Genomic DNA, 22,854 nt, shown 5'->3' on the forward strand with positions numbered 1-22,854 from the left:
CCAAACTGGGCAGAGGCCAACCTATCCAACTTCACAGACCGGCCTGAACTGGGCCCTTTGAGTCCCTCTCCCATTTCAACTGCATTGAAGGGACCTGCACCCAGCGGGGGTTGTTATGGACCTGTACTCTGAGCCTGCCCTGCGTGGAGAGCTTTCGAACTCATGTCAGAGCGGAGGCTTGGATGGGCAGCAAGAGAAAGAAAACCCACTCAACTGATGTGTCGATTTGACCATTCAGGGCTTCTAACACTCCAGCCTAACCAGGCCCTGATTCCCCCAAGGAAAGGTACCCACGTCGTAATGACCAAAACTTTTGGGGTCAGATCTGTTGCAGCTGTCACTGGAAACTGTCAACTGCACCCCTAGGTCAGCCTGGACCACTGATGCTGCCTTCCCTCAGGGTTCCCACAGCAACAAGGAACGTTGTAACCGCTTCTCTGCTGCAGTACCCACTGTAGGCTTCCCCCGCCCCCGGGCTCCCTGCCAGGCAGTTCTTGGTGAATTTCTCTCTTTAGCCGCTAGGTGAGACACCTCTGAAACTTGATCGCCCATAAGAGCCTCACACCCCCAGCACAGCAAACACCTTGCTTTGGTTTCCCAACAGATCTGCATTGGAGCAGGGCGAGGGGACATTGCATCACTCAGGCTGCATACCCTGCCAGCTCTGCTGATGCTTTGGAAAGAAAAAAATGCATGTTGAGATTGAATTGGCTGAGTTGATCGATGAAGATTTCAGCCTTGTCTGTTTCTTCCCTCCTAAAGTGAGTGACAGAGACTTCCTCCTGGGTGGGGGGGAGGCAACTAGAGACCCAAGTTCTTGGAATGTGTTGGAGACAATTTTTTATTTCAGAAGGTGGCGAAAGCTACTAGAGGAGAGGCTGTTCTAGATTTGATTTTGACAAATAGGGAGGAACTGGTTGAGAATTTGAAAGTGGAAGGCAGCTTGGGTGAAAGTGATCACAAAATGAGAGAGTTCATGATTCTAAGGAGGGAGAACAGCAAAATAAAGGCAATGGATTTCAAGAAGGCAGACTTCAGCGAACTCAGGGAGTAGGTAGGTAAGGTCCCATGGGAAGCAAGTCTAAGGGGAAAAATAATAGAAGACAGTTGGCAGTTTTTCAGAGAGACATTATTAAGGGCACAAGAGCAAACCATTCCACTGCATAGGAAAGATAGGCAGTATGGCAAGAGACCCCCCTGGCTTAATGATCTAAAAATCAAAAAGGAGTCCTACAAAAAGTGGAAACTAGCTCAAATTACAAAGGCTGAATATAAACAAATAACACAAATATGTAGGGACAAAATTAGAAAGGCCAAGGAACAAAATGAGATCAAACTAGTTAGAGACATAAAGTGTAACCAAAAAACATTCTACAAATACATTAGAAGCAAGAGGAAGACCAAGGACAGAGTAGGCCCATTACTCAATGAGGGGAGAAGATAATAATAGAAAATGTGGAAATGGCAGAGGTGCTTAATGACTTTCTTGTTTCGGTTTTCACCAAGAAGGTTGGTGGTGATTGGACGTTTAACGTAGTGAATGCCAGTGAAAATGAGGTAGGATCAGAAGAGGCTAAAATAGGGAAAGAACAAGTTAAAAATTACTTGGACAAACTAGATGTCCTCCAGTCACCAGGGCCTGATGAAATGCATCCTAGAATACTCAAGGAGCTGACTGAGGAGATATCTGAGCCACTAGCGATTATTTTTGAAAAATCCTGGAAGATGGGAGAGATTCCAGGAGACTGGAAAAGGGCAAATCTAGTGCCCATCTATAAAGAGGGAAATAAACTCAACCTGAGAAATTACAGACCAGTCAGCTTAACTTCTGTACCCAGAAAGATAATGGAACAAATAATTAAGCAATCAATTTGCAAACATCTAGGTGATTAGTAACAGTCAGCATGAATTTATCAAAAACAAATCGTGTCAAACCAACCTGATAGGTTTCTTTGACAGGGTAACAAGCCTTGTGGATAAGGTGGAAGTGGAAGACGTGGTATATGTTGACTTTAGTAAAGCTTTTGATACTGTCACGCATGACCTTCTCATAAACAAACTAGGGAAATGCAACCTAGATGGAGCTACTATAAGGTGTGTGCATAATTGGTTGGAAAACTGTTCCCAGAGAGTAGTTATTAGTGGTTCACAGATGGGATTAATTAGGAGTAATGGGATTAAATTAATTAAGCAAAGGAAAATCTAGGATGAACATCAGGAAAAATGTCCTGACACTGAGACTTAATAGAGTGTGGAATAATATCCCAAGGGTTTAGTGGAAGACTTATCACTTGTGACATTTGAAACCAGTCTGGACAAAGCAATGAGACTGTGTGAAACAATCCTGTACCAGCCAGAGGAGTACAGACCAGAGATGTAATAACAGGTCTCTTAACCTCGAAAATCTATGATTCTGCTGCGTAAAGGATACGTTCAGCCAGCAGAGAGATTTGAGAAAGCCCAATAATGTAAATTCCTTAAGTACCAGCCAAGCCTCTGAATAAGATAAATCTTTTAGTCACTTTGCTGGTGAGGTCCCTTCTAATCTTATCCTTCCTAAGCTATGCTGCCGAGAGAGTGAAACACTTTTTGCATATGTGGGTTTGTTGCTCCGAGCCATTGCTCACGCCGCCCACACAGCCCCCCAGGATTAGAGAAGTCCCTTGGATTAAGCCTGTTACTATTTCGAGTCCAGAGTGAACCAGCTAAGCAAGGGCTCCGGGGAATTTTCAAGTATGGGCTTCAGACAGCTGGCAATGGTAAGCACAGCAGCACCCTCTCTTTGAACTTCAAACTCGAATTCTATGTGAGGATTTCCAAGTGCTTTCCAAAGAGTAATGAATTAACAACAATAAATTAATAACTCTCCTATGAGATGAGAAGGGAGAGGTTACTCCCTTCCAACCCTAATAATCTATGATTCTAAGTTCTTCAAGCTGTTCCCCCAACAGGTGCTCCTTCTCCAATCAAAGGTTCCTGGGGTGCATGTGCACCTGAAGTGACTGAACTGAAGTGGAGACCCCACAGAACCTTTGTTTTTAGAAGCGAAGGCCAACATTTTTCAAAGCACCACTCAACCGGGTGTCCAATTGAGATGCCTCGGCTCTAGCTTCTAGAGCAGTGCTCCCCAACCTTTTTGTCTGTCGGCTCCAGACAAAGGACCGTGGTGGCAGTCGAGCATCCGCTGAAATGCCGCCGAATTTCTGCGGCATTTCGGCGGTGACGCCTCTCGATGACGTCGCTTGTTGGCGGCATTTTGGCGGATGCTCGACCGTCGGCCAGGACGCGGGCGCATTTAGATGCCCCTGTGGGCGCCATGGCGCCTGTGGGCACCACGTTGGAGACCCCTGTTCTAGAGGCACTGAAAAACCCAGCTCATCCATGAAAGTCGATGGGTGAATAGCATGCCCAGTGCCAGGAAAACAGGCCCAAAGCGTCTCAAGTTGGGCACTCAAAACTGAGGCACCCAAACATCAATGGTCACGTTGACTGTTAGCCACCTGTCCAAGCTTACACAGTGAGTGAGTCGGAGGCAGTGATAGAAGGCAGGTCTCCTGACCTCCATCCACACAATCAGCTGTTACTGCATTCTTGCCTGTTGCATAAGATTATCAGTGCTGATTCCCTCCTGCCTTGCACCTTGTATGGTCATTTAAACCAGAACAAGGGGAATGTAAAACACTACTGGATCAGAATGGTAGCATTTTGCAATCACTCTGCAGTCACTTTGTGCACATGTGATGGTCAATGCACTTTATCTTGTCCTTACAATTCTTGAGTTCTCATACATGCTGTAGCAGGGTGGACCCCTGCTCCTGCCCTGAAGGGGTTAAAAACAGCCCTGGGAAGGGGCTGTGGCAGGAGAAAGCAGCTTTTAGGCTGGTCTGATTGGGGAAGTGGCTGCAGCTGAGGCCACGCCCCAAACTGAGCCACAGGGCCTTATAAGAAGGCCAGGGAAGCCAGAAGCCAAGAGTCTCTCTCTGGCTGTAGAGAGAGATGGGCCTGGCTGCAGGGAGCTAGAGACCGGGTACCTGAGTGGAGCAGGGCTGGGGAAAGGCTGAGGAGCTGGGAAGCTCCAGCCTGGAAAGCCCCAGGCTGAAGCCTAGCAGAAGGGCCAACAGGTACTGGGGGTTTCAGAGGGTGGCCCAGGGGTAGGCCAAAGCAGCAGGTCCAAACCCTCCTTGCTATTGATGAACAGGCTGATACTGCAGTCTGCCCCAGGACGTGGGGCTAGACAATGACTGGCAGTAGCCATACACTGAGGCAAGGTGGGGATAGAGGGTGGGGGTTCCCTGAGGAGGGGAGACCCTGAGAGAAAGGGGTTACTGCTGGGGGCAGCACCCCATGTAAAAGGGCACCGGCTCCAGAGGACAGGCGGATCACCAGCCTGCAGAGGGCGCTCCAGAGCTGGAACGGAGCTAATTCCCAGGAGTCACCAGCAGGAGGCGCCGCAGAGGTGAGTCTGACCAGTTTACACATGCACACATATACTCTCTGCAGAGTCAGGAATCATATATCAAGAACAAGAGTACTTGTGGCACCTTAGAGACTAACAAATGTATTTGAGTCTAACAAAAGGAATCATATATATATATTAATGTGATGCACTATAAACACTCCACAAATGCTTAACCCCCCCAACAGGGATTAGTTCTAACACCTTTGACAGATACACAGATTTTTAAAAATGGTTTGAAAAATACCTGCCGCTCCTTCACTCTCTCCATAACCAGGAATTATCTCTCCATAAGTGTGAATGGCCTTTCCGTGGAAGTTGCTGCCCTCTGGAGAATTCTCAACAGGAATTCTAGTCTGATGCTGCAGACAGCCGGGGTGAATTCCTTGAAGTCTACAGGAGTGTTGCCATTGATTTCACCTTTTGACTGGGAAAACACAACCCAGGATTTAAAAGAAGGTGAAAGCAAGAGATTGTTGAAGTTGGTGCAGAATGTATTGGCTGTTTTGGTTAGTGCTAATAGTACTTTGAAATTTCAGTTAATTAAAACGGAATATATCTTACAGAAATTTGGAAAATCTCCTTTTTCATATATTCTGATTCTGAGCGGCAGACCCTCAGCCATACTTTGCATCCTTTGGTTGTCAAGATCATAGTTTCCTATTTGACTGTAAATTATTCTTTTTAATTATATTTACGATACTTTATTATTATTGCTTTTTACAGACTCATTTTTCTCTCTGTAATTTGACATTGTCAGCTTGGCTCTAGCTTAACCCCATGGACTTCAAGGATGAATCCGGCTAATGGTTAGAATTTCTTTCCTAGCACACAGCGGTTCTCCATAAACAGGCTCATTCTTCCTGACCAGTCCTCCATAGCTGTGCTGCTGAGTGGTTATCTTGCAGGTTTCATGATAGGACCAACAACAAAGGGTGCTTTGCCAGTTCAAGAGGATAAGGAACTGCTGGACAGGAAAAGAACTTGGCCAAATAAAGCCAGCTCACCTCCCTAACCTCACTTCATTGTTCTATGCTTCAAATCCCACCTGCCTCGCTCTATAAAAATGTCAAGCTGTCTCTTAAGCTCATTAATACTGTACTAGCTGCTTCAATGTGGCCTTACTTTGCAACTTCATCCTTCTGTTTGCTACTCTTTAATGCTCTGCCAGCATACCCAGTTTACTCATAATACTAATACTTGGCGTTTATATACTGCCTTGTCATCTGAGGTTCTCAAAGTATTTTACAAACAAGCAATGAAGCTTCACATTCTGGGACCCTTCCCCTTCATGGGGCTCAGTGCCCAGGCTCCAGCACGAACCTGACCATCTACCTGGCCGTTTTATAGCTCCCCAAGTCAGCAACCAGGGCCAGCTGTGGGTGTTTGATTGCAGTGCAAAAGTAGCCCAGGCGTCCAGGTTGCCAGTCATCCTGCTCTATCCCCTTGACCTGGGAGCAAAACCCAGGTGTCCTGACTCCAATTCCCCTGCTGTAACTAATAAGGAACATACAGAACCATACACAAAAAGCAAGAGTCCCAACTCTAAAGGTATGTCTACGCAACAAAGAAAAACCCACGGCTTTCCCCGGCCAGCCGCAGGTTTTTCTTTGCTGTGTAGACATATGCCTACACTGCGAAAAAGGTGTGTTCTTAACTCAAGTTAGCTAACCCTCATTAGCTGACTCAGGTTAACGTAGCAGTGAAGACACAGCCACTTGGCTTTTAACTAGGGTTAGCAGCTAGAGAAATATAAACTCCAGTTAGCAAAGGTGAGATGTGAAGAATTTCTCAGGCATCGAGGAATTGTCTTATGAGGAAAGACCGAAAGAGCTACATTTGGGTGGGAGATATAACCTTACGAATGCCCAGAGAATGCAAACGCTCAGAAGAAAGATGAATTATTTGGATGGACGGGGGAGTAACCAGGAGTCGCGGGAGAGAATTAGGAACAGGAGTGTTCAAGATGAGTGTAATTGAAAATCTTCCTGAGGGTGAGCTCTGTTAGGCAGTGCTCCAGTCTCCAAAGGGAACAACTCTGAAGCCCTGTCATGTGCTTCAAAGAACAGTCCTGTATCAGTCAGGGAGGTGGTCGAGGCCTTTTCCATCTTTAATTTGCCACATCATCTGTACCACCGGAAAACTCTGAGACTATCAGCTGGCCAATATCATCGACACTGCAGGAGCCCCTCCCCCAGACCAAGTTGTGGCAGGACAGTGCCCACAAGCCAATGTCCTGGCAGCTGCAGTAGCTATTGTTTTTCACCCTGGGATGCTTGTGATCCACTTAAATATACTCACAAGCTCAGCTGCACACACAAGCACACAACTCCTCACCTTAGCAAATAATCTCTGGAGTGGAACTGTACTGCATGCTTGGTGGAAAGCCGTGAGCCTGTATCTTCCACTGCATTCCTCTAAGTTTACCATGACAATAATATCTTTTGAAGAGCTCCGGCAGTCTAGTCCCCTTTGCCACTTACCAACCCAGGCTGGCTGCCTCTAATCAACGTTCTTTCGCTCATTAAATCTCGCCGAATTGTTTCTGATACTCTCCCCACAATTTGTGCTAAAGCTGTTTATGCTGGTCTATAATTGCTTCCCCATCACATGGCTCTTCCGCTTTGGGCTTGCTGGAGCGATCGCGTGCCACGTGCAGCTTGGTAGGCTGCAGGAATCTCAGCTGTCATCAGCAAAGCTCCTAAAGATGCCAATTAGCCCTAACGTCTAGCCTTTTCCCATTAACCTCTTCAATGCCCGAATGCCCCTGCCGATGCTGTTTGAAAGACAAGCATCCCCGGCCAGGTTGGATGCAATTGGCACATTGATTATCATTGTGTGTGAGAACACGAGCCGCAGTGACTGTTCTGGATACTGCTCCATAGCTGTCCCCACTCATCCTTTATTTTCCGAACTCATCGCTGTCAGAAACATTCACCTGCTGGGCTGAATTTTTTCAAGCTTGATCTTTGCAAAAAGGCTTCAGCCATTTTTGAATAGGAGAGTGGGGACGGGGGAGAGGGGACCTTTTCCCATTATTAAAAACAACGTAACAGTTTTCGAACAACTCTCCAGCCAAACTAACTGGGAGTTAAAAAAGCTGAAATTTGCAGCAGGGAAACAGCCCTCCCTGAGGAGAAGGGCTGTGAATCTTTAAATCATGCTTTGAGGACTTCAGTAACTCAGCCAGAGGCTAAGGGTCTATTCCAGGAGGGAGTCGGGGTGGTTCTGTGGCCTGTGATGTGCAGAAGGTCAGACTGGATGATCATGATGGTCCCTGCTGGCCGTAAAATCTATGAGTCTGGGAGCATGCTAGTGATCAGTGGGTTTGATTTAATGGAATTGCAACATTTTAAAAATCATAAACTGCTCACAGATTTTTTCTTCAACCCATGCAAACCTCCAAGGGCCTCAGTTCATCTTCTGTGAACCACCGGCCATACACAGGAGAGGCCAGAGAGGAGATCTGTTCCTGCAGACTTTAGGAAGCCAGCTAGAAGGGAAGAAGAGAAGCTAGCCTCTTGCATATTTTCAGAGACCTGTGGAAGTGGCAGAATATAATCCTGGGGAGAATGGCAATGAGGAAGCGCTTGTGGGGGGCCTGCAAATTGGCTCCGGTTGTTAAACTGGGCTGGCTTGTGGCAAACCACTGCTATTATTTGCAGGCTTCATCTTGTGCTATGAAATCTAAGATTTCATTTACTAGAAATTCTGTACCTAGCCCTCATGGCTGTGAAGAAAAATCTTCAAACCATGGACTGAAGCAGTGATGTCAGCCCAAGTCTCCAGGCAATGTGAAATGAGAGCTATCCCGTTTGTCAATCGGGTGTCAATTCTGAAGCCTAGTGATGACCATTTAAATCCCAACTTGGTTAACCGTTCCATAGTATACGGATTTGAAGATATTCTTATGGCACAACTGGGTGGGGCTTGGATTGTGGGTAGAGTCTGAGACAGTACCAGAGCCACACCCTCATTTATTTTTTTTTTACTAATCTGACACCTGGCCAAGAGAAGCTTGGGCGCACCAGTGCCAATGGCTCTGGGTTTGCATGGAAAACTTCACGCTCCTTGTGCATAGAGATTTTTGTGACGCAGAAGACAAACCTAGTTTCGATCTCTAGGGCTCCAACTTCTCCTTGGCCTCAAAATCTCCCTCCCTTTAATGTTCCCTGGCTTTGGGTCCCCCAAATTCTCTCTCTCTCACCAAGCTTCACTGGCTGGTCAGGAGCTTCCAGGGTGGCAGATCACAGGAAGGAAGACCCCAAGTCTGCAGTCTGCCTGCCTGCACAGTTTGTAAGCGTCACTGGAGCAAAGCTCTACTCGCATGAGTGTGGGGCCGCCGAAGGCATGCACGCTGCAGCCCCTCAGACTCACAGGTGAAGAGCTCGGCAACAGAGAGGGCTTTGTATTGACACCAGAGCCTCCTGTGAACTGCCTCTCTAGCTGCTGAGCCCAGGGCCCTGACACCAACTGCTGCCCACGGACCTCACCAATTGCATGGGATGGGATGTGCAATTGACAGCTGGCCAAAGAGATCCCGATTCTGAATGATTTTTCCTTTAACAAGAAAACCCTGGGAAACGCCATGAAGAAAACTGTATTAAGAAACCGTTGAGGCTGTTTAGTCCTGCACGTCACTCGAGGCAGGAATTGTCTTTGCTTCATTTGTTTGTACAGTGCCTTGAGTGCTAGACCCTAATCTCTAATTGAAGCCTCTAGATGCTACTGCAGTATTAAAACAAAACCTGCATGATAGTCAGAAGTACGCATAGCCTTAACTCTGCCCCTGGTGTAAATCCATTATAAGAAAGCCCGGTTGAAGTCTAGAAGGGAGTACATGATGGACCCAAAATGTCACTTCCTCCTTTATACTTAGAATGTGACTTTCCCTGCAATTCCTCCGAGTAAGCTCCCTGTGGAATTGAACATCTCCATGGATATACATCCTTAACACCAGTAAAAATTGAAAGTGAAACTGACAAAAAGATCAGACGGTATCCTTTAATTTATGGTAATACCCAACCCAAAGTGGAGATTTTAGGCAAATGATTTTTTTTTTAAAGTTCTAAGCATGGCCCATTACCTCAGAACATATATTGCAAAATATTTCCCTAAGCTAAGGAGAACCTTGATTTTACAGACACCAATCTTACGAACAGCCAGTGATACAAACCATTTTTCCCTGATGGGATAAAAAAAATACAAACAAAACAAAAGTGATATCAATGAAGAACAAGTCAATTTCCCTTCATATTCTGATTCCTTCAGTGCATTGGAATCTGCGTTGCAGGGGTTTGAAGGACAAGAAGAAAGCAATGCAGTGAACTGTAACTTATGCACCATACCTACTGTCATTTTGAGATGGTCGTTTTTATGAACTTTTTGATTTTATGAACTCCTCGCTCCCTGGTTAGTTCATAAAATAGGAGTCCTGCTATAGATTGTCTTGAAGTGTAGATCCAGGACAACAAAAGAATCAAGGTTTGCAATCCACGGGAGGCATTAAATGCAGCCCTAGAGTTCTACCCTGTGCTCTCTAGGCATCCTTCTCTTTAATACTGGGATGCGTGCCACAGAGACTGTATGACTTATTAAGCACAGAGATATTTGTGTGAGACACTGACAAACAGGCAGACAAAACTGGGATAGTTGGGGCTGTGCAGGAGGCAGTGATAAGAAACAAGAGTGGACAAGAAGGGGAAAGCAGAGCTGGGAGGATGAGGACAAGACGTTTGAACTTGATGTGGTGAAAGATGGGGGAGACAATGGACAGATTCAGCATTGAGGTTGGGTGATGCCATCAGAACAATGGGCAAGGAAGATGATCTTAATAGCTATGTTTTGAATGGACCAGAGCTGGGTGATGTAAGTGTTAGGGAGGCTGGAGAGAAGGAGGTCTCAGTAATCAAGAAAGGAGATGAGGAGGATCTGGACAAGCATTCTGATTGTCTGGACAGGAAGAAAGAAATAGAGTAGGACACAGCCTGGACGGGTGGGCAAGAAAGAGGGAGGAGATGAAGATGAAACTCACGTTAATGGCCTGAGTGACTGAGAGGATGGAAGAGCTGTCAACAGTGATAGAGAAAGGGAGAGGAAAGAGAGTAGGGGAGTTCAGTTCTGGCCCTGTTCAGTTTAAGCAGATGGCAAGACATCCAAGGAGGTGTCCAGACGCCAGGCAGTGGTGTGGGACTGCCTGGAGGGACGCAGGCCAAGAGCAGAAAGGCAGATCTGTGAATCATTGGCCTAAAGAAACCGTGTGACTGGATGGGATCAGTGTCAAGGGAGAAGAGGAAGGTGCCAAGGAAGGAACCGTGTTGTGGGACCCCAGTGGAGAGCGGAAAAGGGAATGAGAGCCACCGAGATGATGAAGGAGCAATCAGAGAGGAGGAGAGGAAGGTGCCACAAAATCCAGGGGTGGGGAGATGAAGGACAGGCCATTTCAAGAGGGGTGTATGCTAGTCAGCATCAAAAGCCACCAAGACCTCAAAGAGGATGGGAATTGGGTAGCGGTCCAGGGAATTGTCAGGAAACAGTCTTGCAACATCCGCTTCTAAGGATAAAATCTTGAAATACCAAGCACCTTAACCTCCCCATGAAGCCATTATGGGTGTGCAGCATCCTTCTGGAGGTAGTTTATATCCAGCAGGACTGGGCCCTAGCTCCTTGCCCCTGCACCAGGATAAAAACGCAAGCTTTATGCACGCATTTCAAAGACTTTGAGTAGCATGCACTGTGAACACCTCGAGGGATATAATACCATGTACTTTAACTGTTATGACTCACACTACTGTTGTCAGAGCAAAGTGCATTACTTCTAGACCAGGGCGATCCTTGAGTGGAGCAGTGCAAGCGTCAGCAGAGGCAAAGAGCTATGAAGCTGTGCCTCTCCATGAGAACAGGCAGACGCTTGACAGAAGGATGAAAGGCAATTACATTGCAGTTGTACTAAGTGAACGCTGCAAGGAGAAGGTGCCATCATTGTAAAAATAACAAACAAGGAAGGTTTGGATGCAAACAACTTGAGCAACATGTTTTGTGTTGTCACTAACTGACATCAGCCACAAGTGCAACCTGTGGAACTTGTTGCCCGCCCGGTGATGGCCAGAACTGTAACTGGGTTCACAAAAGAATGAGAGAAGCTCATAGAGGACAGGTCCATCAATGGCTATTAGCCAAGATGGTCATGGACACAACCCCATGCTCTGCGTGTCCCTAAACCTCTGCCGCTAGAAGCTGGGACAACAGGGGATGGATCACTTGATAATTGCCCTGGTCTGTTCATTCCCTCTGAAACCTCTGGTACTGGCCACTGTTGGAAGACATGATACTGGGCTAGATGGACCATTGGTCTGATCCAGTGCAGGCATTCTCATGTTAATCACTGCCTGAAATTTCTGTCCCAGTGCAGTGACATAAACACAGACAAGTTCCTAGATGAGGCCTTCTGTGTGTGGGAAAGTGAAGGAGAACAAAGATTGCCAATTTACTTGTAACTTTAGCGCCCTCGTGGCCAAGATGGAGTCTGCTCTGCAGGCAGCTCTGGCCAAGAGACAGCGCGCGCAGGAATGCAGCAGGAGAAATCCCTTCCACCCCAGGGGCGCCTGTTCCAAACCCCCCAGAGTGAACACACCCACCCACAGGAAAAGTACAATGGATATAACAAAGGGAAGTATTTATTTACAGAGGGATGAGAGGAGAAATATAACAAGGGGACATATAAGGGGAGCAATAGAACAGGGTTGCATCCAAGCCAAGGCCCCACAGGCCCAGTGGTAGCATAGTCTGGAAGGGCAGACACTGAGCAATGTGTCTGCACTCAGAGTTCAGGAATCCTGAGCAAAGTTCCAGTCCCGTGGTGAGTCTTGGGGGCTCCTGGTCGTCTTCGGCGCCAGTGAACTTTCCCCAGCAAACCCCTCCGGTGTCCTCTTCTGCCGCTCTCTGCAAAGCCCCACAAAGCGACCCCCTCCCCACTTAACTAGCTACAGCCTCCCTCCTTGTTCCCAATGCAGAGTCACGAGCCCCAGTACTCACAGCCCCCTGCAGCTCTGGGCAGACGTGGTACTGGGTTCAGCTCCGGCCTGTCCTTCTTGGGCAATTCCTCCCTGGCACAAGGCTCCTCCTGGCTCCTGTCCTGGGCTGTCCCCGATCGGCCGCCCTGGCCTTCCCAGGCTTCAGGCAGGTTCTCCCTGCTTCACTTCTCCAGGGCCTGCCGGCTGCCTCTCCCTCTCCCTGGAGCTCCAGACCCGCCTCCTGGAGTTTCCCTCCTTTTTTCTTACACTCCTCCTCCCCCCTGGGAAAAAGATGTAAAGGGGCCATGCTCTCTGGACCCCAACGGGGTTACATACTTATGAAGGTAGCTATGGGCATCACAAGCAAAGGGACAGGCTCCAAGGTCTCACCAGCCTTAGAAGGTGGAAGCCCCGTCACCCGGAGCATTTAAAAGTCAACTTGACAAATTTACTTTACTATTATTTTAGGAGACCACAGCTGTGCCCAGCATGGTAATCAACATGCACGATCAGGTCCCTGCTATGAGGAACTTACTATCTAGAGCAGGGGTGGGCAAACTATGGCCCGCAAGCTGCATCCAGCCCATCAGTCATTTTAATCTTGCCCTTGAGCTCCCGCTGGGGAGCGGGGTCTGGGGCTTGCCCTGCTCCACGTGCACTCCACGTGGCTCCTGGAAGCAGCATGTCCCCCCTCTGGCTCCTATGCGTAGGGGCAGCCTGAGGGTTCTATGCGCTGCCGCTGCCCCTGCCCCAAGCACCAGCCCTGCAGCTATTGCCTGGGAACCGCAGCCAATGGGAGCTGCAGGGGCGGCACCTGCGGACAGAGCAGCGTGCAGAGCTGCCTGGCTGCACCTCCGCATAGGAGCTGGAAAGGGGAAATGCTGCTGTTTCTGGGAGCTGTTCAAAGAGGTAAGCACAGCCCAGAGCCTGCACCCCTGAGCACCCCCCCCACACCCCTCCCAATCCCCTGCCTTAGCCCTGAGCCCCTTCCTGCACTCCGAACTTCTTGGTCCCAGCCCAGAGCACCATCCTACACCCCAAACGCCTCATCCCCAGCCACATCCCAGAGTCTGCACCCCCAGCCAGATCCCTGACCCCCCATCATGCCCCACCCCCCTGCCCCAGCCCAGAGCCCCCTCCTGCACCCCAAACCCTCATCCCCAGCCGCACCTCAGAGCCCACACCCCCAGACAAAGCCCTCACCCCCTCCCATGCCCATGTCCCCTGACTCAGCTCAGAGCCCCTGAACTCCTCATTTCTGGTCCCACCCCAGAACCCGCACCCTCGGCCGGAGCCCTCCTCCCCTCCTCCCTACCCCAATCCCAATTTCATGAGCATTCCTGGCCCTCCATATAATTTCCCTACCGTGATGTGTACCCAAAGTTTGCCCACCCCTGATCTAGAGCAGGGCTGGGCAACATTAAGGGTATAGAGGGCCACAAAATCCACTAAAACCCTTTGGTGAACCACAGCGAAAAACAACATTTAAGACTGAGCTGGGTTGTTGAGGGGGGCAGTCTTCCCCATCAACCCAGATACCAGCTCTGCCCCACGCCACCCAGCGCCACTTACTGCCCCCCCGTATTGGCTGACTGTTTCAGAGCTGAGAGCCAATCAGGTTCTGCCTCCCCCCCTCACCTCCCAGCAGAGCCAATGGAAAGGAAGTAACAAGAGCTGGGTGGTGTGGGACAGAGCCAGAGCCTGTGTCCATGGGGAGCCTGGTGCATGGCACAGCCTGTGTCCATAGGGGAAAAGAGCAGAGGCAGAGACTGGGAGCAGCAAGACCCCATGCGCCAGGTCGCAACACCACTCAACTTTGGCCTGGCCACCCCTTGGTCATGTCAACAGGGGAGGGTCTCCACTGTTATGCCACCCATTGGCTGTGGGAGCTAGGAGCCAATGGGACGGCAGTAGCCAGAGCCAGGTGGTGTGGGGCAGATCCCCGCCCCTGCATGTGTGATGGAGAGGTTGTTGAGCCAATGGGTGGCATTGCAACGTGGCACAACGGCTCCTGCTTCTAGTCTCAGGCTCCACGCCATACCCCCTGCAACCCCCTTCGCTCTGAGCACTGTGCTTGGTGCTCAGATTTAGCTGGGCCTGGGTGCTAGGCCCACTGGTGGCTACGCACCTGCTCAGCCCCAACAAAGAATATTTTCACCACCGCCTCTGGGCAGGCCAGATACAGTCCCAGGGCCACCAGTTGCCCATCCCTGAGATTGTTCCAGCTGCCACTGAAGTCAAGAGAAACAGGGTCTAACCCTAAACTAAGGTCAAATTCTGAACTCTCTTTGGTTGATATTTGGCTCTTATTCAGGCAGAGTTTTCACTGAAGCCAAAGGGAGTTCTGCCCGAGCAAGGAATTTGGGATTTCATCCTGGGACAGGTACAGTTATTCCAGGCAATTCATGATAATGATCAGGTGTAAGGGCAGAAGCAGACACCAGCAGAGCAGACCCTGAAGGGCAGGGATATGAACTGGATGACCCAAGAAATCTTTTCCATCTCTGACTTCTGGGAGTCTAAATCCACAAACCCAAACCCAGATGGATGGATGCCAACAACCCTAAGCTTCATTTTAACAGAAATGGCTCTTTTCCAGGGAATATTACTCTTGCTAGCACCAAGAAAATGAATCATGTAGAAACACGCAGATGAAAAGAATATGGACTGGAGACCCGAGCTGGGAACACTGTGGTTCTATGACTCAACACATTAGCTAACAAAACACAGATGTTAGGGTCGCTTTCAGCACGAAGTGGGAAAACAATGCTTCCTTTGCTCCTTTAGTGTTTCTTTCCCCACCTTTCTCTCACTCAGACACCTCTATTTTCCCCTTGCGTATAATACTGATTTCAGAATTGTTCTTCTTTGCTCTCATGCTTTGTCATGTCCCTGCCCTGAGCTTTATAACGATTTTGTGATGTATTTTCTCTGTTTCTACTTCATTTGGCTCTGGAAACTGCAGACCGGATTCAGCTCACAACCTGGTGTAAATCACAACTCCACTGAAGCCAATGGAGAATCTGGCCCAGACGTCCTCTGTTTATCCATTGGGCAGGTATATATAGTCTGGACACCAGAGCACAAACATCCTTATATGTTCCTCTATTCCTCAATGTTGCTCAATAGGACTGTCTCTAGAATGGAGCCAACTCTATGACTGGGTAACTTCATGGCTTCTCTGCGGAGGTTGCCAACTAGGAGGCTAATGGTGGTCATGGATTTTGTGATGTGCCCACCTGTGCATCAGGAATTCAGCTAAGAGCCCATTAACTCATTCATAAATGCCACTGAACAGCTATCAGATGGTAGCATCTTTCAATCATTACCAGGGAGGGGCTCAAACCATGAGGTTTGGCTCTAGAATTAGGAATGTAGGAGTTGCCAGACTGGATCAGACCTGAGGTCCACCTAATCCAATATCCTGTCTCTAACAGTGGCCCATACTGGATGCTTCTAAGGAAGGTGTAAGAACCCAGAAGTGAGCAGCTGTGGAATAATCTGCTGCCCACATAGGACTCCTTCTGATCTCTAATAGAGATTTGCATAAACTGAGAAACACAACGTTTAATATTCCTTCCTAAAATGTTGTTATTCATTATGATAACTCTACTGCCCAATCCCTTTTTGAACCTTGTTAAATTCTTGGTCTCTGTGACATCCTGTGGCCATGAGTTCCACAGTCTAGTCATCCATTATATGAAAAAATATTTTCCTTTTATCGCTTTTGAATTTCCCACCTTTTAATTGCATTGATTGTCCACTTGTTCTTATGTTAACCATTTGATCTGAATCCAAACTGCCCTGAAATCCAGGGGGGTTGGATATAGTGTTCCACTTTCAGACCATCTCTAATCAGTACTGACCTAAATTCAAACTACTCGCCTAGACGTGAAAAAGCCCATATCCTGTTCCTCAATCCCACTTAGCCAACCCAATCCCATTTCTATTTACTTTTCAAATCTCTTTCTCGCTCTCTCTAAAGCACTTTCCCTGGAAGAAGCACAAAGTACAACTAAGCTGAGAAACAAGATAAACAAGTGGAGATTGCCAGCTAGAAAATATATGTAGCCATGAATCATTTGCAGGAAACCACACTGATTTCCAAGTCTGATATAGGTTTGATTCTCTTTCTAATGATGTTCCTTCCTTTATAATGTGCACCAAAATTGCGACTCTAACCACAGAGGGATTGTTTACCCACTGTTACATGTGCAATCACACAACCCACTGATGTGAATGAGACTTTTTATTCTATCCACATTTTTTTGCTGGCCTGCTTGGCCAGTTTGGATCCGCACTCATGAAACACCAAGGAACATTTGTCACAGTGAAGCTCATCTTTAGTTTCTATCCCTGGGAGAACTTTGCCAGTGAGCCCGGCAATGCTCTGCAAAACAGAGCACATAAAGCAAAACAGAAGAAAATATGCAAAGACCCTTCCCTCCCACCTGCTACCCCTCATGCTCACATTCTGTGGTTCACAGCTTCAAAATTAATTGATGCAATGGGCCAGAATCTCTACTCAGTTAAACCAATGAAAATCAGAATAACTCCATGAAAGTCGATGGAATAACCAAGATCAGAATCTGGCCTGATAGTTTTTACAATTTAAGCCATACCTTTCAGTAAAAGCAATGACCTGTTCTGACAGCTAGCCTTGATTATAATAAACAGTCCTCTTCCAGCACCAGAATTTGTGACTTTGACATTTTATTCAACTGGTCATCTAACCCACGCTTTTCTTTGTATTAGTGGTTGCTTTCAACTAACCATCAAGTATCAAAACATTTTTACAATAAAGAGCTTTTCTCCTTACTAAATTCCCCCAACATATTTTTAAATAAAACAATCAGCTTATACATAAGAACCACAAATGCACAAGGAGCTTAAGATACAAGTAACTCAGTGCCCGAGGCCTCTTACATGTTAGCCCATCATAAATGTAAAATGAAAATCCCCACAGACTTTGTTTTGCATTAGATGTTGCATAAAACCTACTTGAGAAGCCAGATTAGTAAGCAACTTTGTTGGTGTTGTCATATTTAAATAAAGAAAATCAAAATGGGATTAAAACGTCTTTTGGAGACTCACCATAACTTTGTGTAAATGCCTAAAAGTCATTTTATGATGATGATTTTGTTCCCGACAAACCATAAATTGTAAAGCAGCCTTACAAAAGTCTATTTGCCCATTCCTCTCTAGGGCAGCTGGCTTCAGAGTTTTGTTCGTTTTGATCATTGTCATCATTTGTCACCTGGCGATTCAATGTTGTGCCCAGGCTGGTAAAATGACATGCAATGTTGGTATAAGATCATGTGCATTCATCACTGTTGTTCTAAGGGTCCCAATCTTGAAAGGACCTTGCTGAGTTGTTATACTGGCAAATCAATCAGGTGTTTGCCTGAGTGAAGACTGAACAAAAACTGGATGAGGCCTCAGGATTTGCCCTAGGCGCAAGCTGCAAACCAGATAGGGACCGAATTAAAACAGAGGTGACGATTTAGATCTCAGTCATACTGGTACAACTCTGGAGTATCTCCATTGACTTTAAAGAGTTAGTCTGAATTTATACTGGCAAAACTGGGGTTAGAACCTGGCTCTGGGTTAAAGAATTCAGGATTTGGCTCAATACATACGGGCCACATTCTGACAATCTCATTCATAATGAGCTGTACCTCACTCCACAAGTAATCCCCCTGAAGAAAATGAGATTACTTGTAGAATAAGGTGTAAGGGTGGGAGAATCCAGCCCTAAGTAGCCTTATTATAACAAAGTCAGAGGATTTGAGACGCAAAAGGAGAGAGTAGTGATGGAACTCTATTACCTGCAGGTCACATCTGCTCATTTTTTCTCTTTGATAGACTGGCAGATGGTCAGCAAATAGTCTCACATTTAAAATGCAACATAGATTTTAAAGTGTAAAAATAAGCGTCCAATTATTTTAAAGGATTCCTGTTCCCCAAGGTAGCCAGTCACCTGTCTTTTTACTCTACTTTGAATCTATTTGCTCACACTCACAAACCAGCCTCACGGACGTCACCTTTCCTGTGTTTGGGCAGAATGATCAGTAGTGTAGATAGTACTATAAAGGTGAAATAGCTAAAATATACAGGCAGCTAGCTGCACATATCTTCAACTGTGCTGCTTTTAAAAAAGATGAAAAATATAAAATAAGCCAGACATAAACTGCCTCTGGAAATGGTGAGTGATTTGTTCTATTTTTTTTAACTCCTCTAAAAGCATGTTGTGAAAAGTGCATCTTCAGCTATCAATCAAATACATAAGCCATTCCAAAGGCGTATGTCCCATTGGTCCTTCGGCTCTGATATAAGAGACTGATAGGTATGAAGTGGGCTCATTCTGCCAGACTCTGATGTGCAGATGGGTTGCTGGAGGAACATAACTCATCTTCAGGAAAGATAAGTGTCTTTCCCACCCACGCACACTGGGATGGGTCAGGTCCCCTCAACTCCCAACATCCTACTTACGAGAGACACAAATGAGTGTACCGCCAGCGGGTGCAAGATGCTGGCACCTTTACTAGGCTTGGCAGGACATGGATCACAATACTTTCATCCTAAGCACAGCCACATGGCACTAGGTTACCATACCAGAGGCAGAGCTACCAAAAATAGGAAGCAGAGAATGGGGCAAAATCTGGTTTAATTGAGCTTCGGTTTTGATCTACCGTCATACAGACCCAAAGATCTTTGCCCAACAGCCAGATCATGCAACTTATGCAAATAGAATTTACATTGCAGTCAATGAGACTATTCTGGTGAGTAAAGGCTACATGCATATTAGGGTTGTAGGATCAAGCCTTAGGTCTGTAATCTTTCCCGCTGCATTTATAATAAATAATAATTGGAGATATACCTATCTCCTAGAACTGGAAGGGACCTTGAAAGGTCATGGAGTCCAGCCCCCTGCCTTCACTAGCAGGACCAAGTACTGATTTTTGCCCCAGATTCCTAAACAGCACCCTCAAGGATTGAGTTTACAACCCTGGGTTTAGCAGGCCAAACTTTAGACTAAGTATGAATTTTGACCATGTACTAAATGCATCAAACGTACTAGGCTAAAATACTTGATCTACTTTTAATCATTTGTAGTTTGGAGAAAATGGTGTGGAAAAAAGATCACATTTTATTTTTGATTACCTTGTGGTTTTTTGTTTTCATGTTGTTGTGCAGCACCCTAGACATTTTGGTGGAGAGAAACTTCTTTGGCCCACTATTGGCCTGTACCAAGGAACGTTTTTAGGTAGCACTTTTAGCATGTATAATCTCGCACCATTGCTTTATTCAAAGTTTAGCAGAGTCCTGACCAATAGTGGTTTTGAAACTGTGGGCTATGGCGCAGGATGATCTGCAGACTATTTGGTAGTGTTCAACAGGGAGCTGTCTGATCACATGGTGTTGATTCCTGCTACGTATTTACAGCCACTAAATTGTGTTTTTAAAAGCTAACAATGCATTTCAGACTTTCTTACTATCACTTTTCCTCATAAGCAATTGCTGTTGTTGCCACAGGGATTTTATATGCTTGCAAATGCGGGGAGGGGGAGATGTCCACAGGCTGACAAATAATCTCTTTATTTAGCTGTCCACACAGTCAAAAAAAGTTTGAGAATTCCTGCTATGGAGTATAAAATGGCTCAGATCATCTCTACTAAGGAAGCTCTAGGAAGTCATTGCTCTCTAACCATCTTCCTCTTAAAACTGCTCCTGTGTCATGAATGTCAACTTTGCTGTTTTATTTTTAAATCTTGAAGTGTCTGTTAAACCCTAATAGGATTTAATGCAATGGAGATCTTTTCCTATAATTTTCCTCTGGGTGTTCTTTGAGTCATTATCCATTTTTAGATAGTGGTGGAGTAATTAAACAGATCCAGGCATCTTTCAAGTATTGAAGGGTATTTTTAATTAAGGAGAAGTTAAGGTGAGACTTTGATTATACACAATCCTTCTAGCACAGATAAAGCCATGGCTTTCAAAGTTTTACCAGATATATAAAGTATTCTCTCTGACTCTGTAGGGAAGCCTTCAGGCCATGGCCCCAGACCTGACATTTCTCTTTGTAAAAGCCCTAGGCCAAGCTGCAAACCACAAAATCAACACAAGTACCACTTGCCAAGCCAGAGACAAGCCAAAGAGTTATCGAGTACATGTGGAGAGCGCTGGGGATATTTTGATAAAACTCGAATGCAACATCTGAGCGTCTAGGTTTTAAAATGTTCACAATGTCATTACACAACGTTGATATGTATGTATCAGTGCCACACCTCAAAAATCGAATAAAGAAACTGTAAACAGTTAGCACTAAGACTATTCCTGTCACCTTCAAAATTGCATCTGGCCCCAAATCTAGGGAATGAGAACCAGAACTAGACTGAATTAAACTGTGCTCCTTTTCCAAACCTTTTTCAAGGTATCAGGGGTTATATCCATGCAGTAAAACAAAGTCTTTTCTGGTGTGGCTCTGGGCCTGCCTGTGTATTGTGTCTGTGCATATTGGTGTGTGTGGTGTCTCTGTGCTGTGAGTTATGTCTGTCTTTTTGTGTGTCGTCTGAGTGGGCGTTGGTGTGGGCGTGTGTGGCTGTGGCCCTGAGTTCTGCATCCATGCATGTGTGTTGTGTCTGTGCCTGTCTCTGGGTGTGCCTTTGTGTTCCTCCAGGTGAGCATTTGGGCATGGTGCCGTCCCTTGGCGGGCACGCCAGCTTGTGTTGTGGCTAGTGTGTCTCTCTGCCTTTTCCCTCTCTGCACAAAGCTTCCAAGTAAGCGCCGCTCCAACTCAGACCCTTCCAAAACATCACCCTTCCCCCAAACTCACAACCCAAGAGAAAATCAACACCGCCCTTCTCCAAAGAGCAACCCCAGCTTGCCGGGGAGCAGCGAGGAGTGCCGGGGAGGGGGTGGGGGGATTGTTACACACACACACACAAGACTCCAGCCCCAGCGCCTGGCTGAGAAGTTTGCTCGCCCCCCCCCCCCAGGCTCTCTCACCTGTTCGGGCCCCTGGAAGCAGATCCTGCAGAGCGGGGTCCTCATGCCGCTGTCCAGGCTGCTGCCCAGCGAGTACCTGTCCTCCGCCTTCCCTTTGCAGAAGTCCTCCGAGGACGCGCTGCTCATGGCGGAGGCGGGGGGCTCGCCGGCCGGGCTGCTCCACTCCTCCTCGGGCGGGCTGGCCGGGCCGCCCCCGCCTGCGGCCGGCGCCCTCCAGGCGCCCCCTCGCCCCCCATGCAGCGCGGGCAGGGTGGCGGTGTTGGCCGCCGGCCCGCCCGGGCGGGGGGCTCCGCTGTCCATGGGGAGGGGAGGAGGGGGCGCGGGGGGTCTCCGGAGCAGGAAGACTTTCAGGTCATTGAACAACATGCGGCAGCGGCATTTGAGGAGGCTCTGATGGCGCAACATCTGTCTCGGGCTCCGCAATCCGCAGCAGCAGCAGCAGCACCATAAACCGACCCCACCGGCGGGTATTAACATGTGCCTTCCCTTTCCAGGCAGGGACGGGCGGGAAAGAGGAGCCAGCGGCGGGGGCAGGAGCCAGGGGGCTGTTGGCTAGTTCCTCCCCCCACCCCCAAATATTGGGCAGTTTTCTTTCTTTAAAAAAAATGGATCTGGAGGAAGATCTGGTTAAAATTCACTGCAACCCGCTGATAAAATAAGGATAAAAAATTATCTCTGCCCTTCCCCCACTCCCCTCCCCCCACTTTTTTTTAACTGGACAAATTCCACAAGTTTGTTTAGAAATAAGCCGGTGTTAGAAATCAACCCTCCGCTGGGGGGGTTCAGAGAAACACGGGGGCTCCTGGAAAGTCTTGACTCCTGCGCCTGTGAAAAAGGGGGTCGCGTCTCTCCGGTGGGTGTGGATAAAGGAGGGAAATATGGTTCTTTCCCCAGGATTTGGCATGGCAAGCGGTTCCCTTTCCTTCCAGTTGTTAGCAGCCGAGTTATTTGAAACGGTGCAAACGGATGTGGCATCAGACGGGAGAAACAGCGGACTAAGGAAATGCAAAACTGGTTTTTGTTCTTCTCATGATCAAAACTGCCTTCGTTGACAAAAGGGCCTTCACGTTATTCTTTTCTTGGGGAAGGGGGTGAAAACACCCTACATTTGAAACACTATCCTCACAGGCTCGTTCAAACGTTGCTGTTGTGTTCAGAATGTTTCATGATCAATATTAAAAGTCCCGAAAGACACGATTAGCATCCAATGAGCCTATCCCCCAAAGCAGTTTGTTTGGTTTGATTTTACCTCCTCCACTCCAGCAGCTGTCTGGACCACACACAAAAATCTGGCAATTGGCGAGGAAGGGGGGGAGGGCGCTTAGTACCTGCCCAGCTGTTATTCCCCTGGACTAAAAACCCGTAGACATCTGATCT

The 22,854-nt window shown here is 47.3% G+C and overlaps 1 protein-coding gene across 1 annotated transcript in view; it reads right to left on the reverse strand.

The window, feature by feature from the left end:
* MARCHF4 (membrane associated ring-CH-type finger 4) overlaps positions 1-21,954 on the reverse strand; it is a 163,130-nt gene extending 141,176 nt beyond the window's left edge. The window contains exon 1 of the mRNA XM_039495136.1: positions 21,478-21,954. Within this exon, the coding sequence (XP_039351070.1) occupies positions 21,478-21,954 (477 nt within the window). The remainder of the gene's footprint in view (positions 1-21,477) is intronic.
* Between the last annotated feature and the right edge of the window lie 900 nt (positions 21,955-22,854).

Source organism: Mauremys reevesii, linkage group 11 (genome assembly GCF_016161935.1).
Source record: "Mauremys reevesii isolate NIE-2019 linkage group 11, ASM1616193v1, whole genome shotgun sequence".
NCBI lineage: Eukaryota > Metazoa > Chordata > Testudines > Geoemydidae > Mauremys > Mauremys reevesii.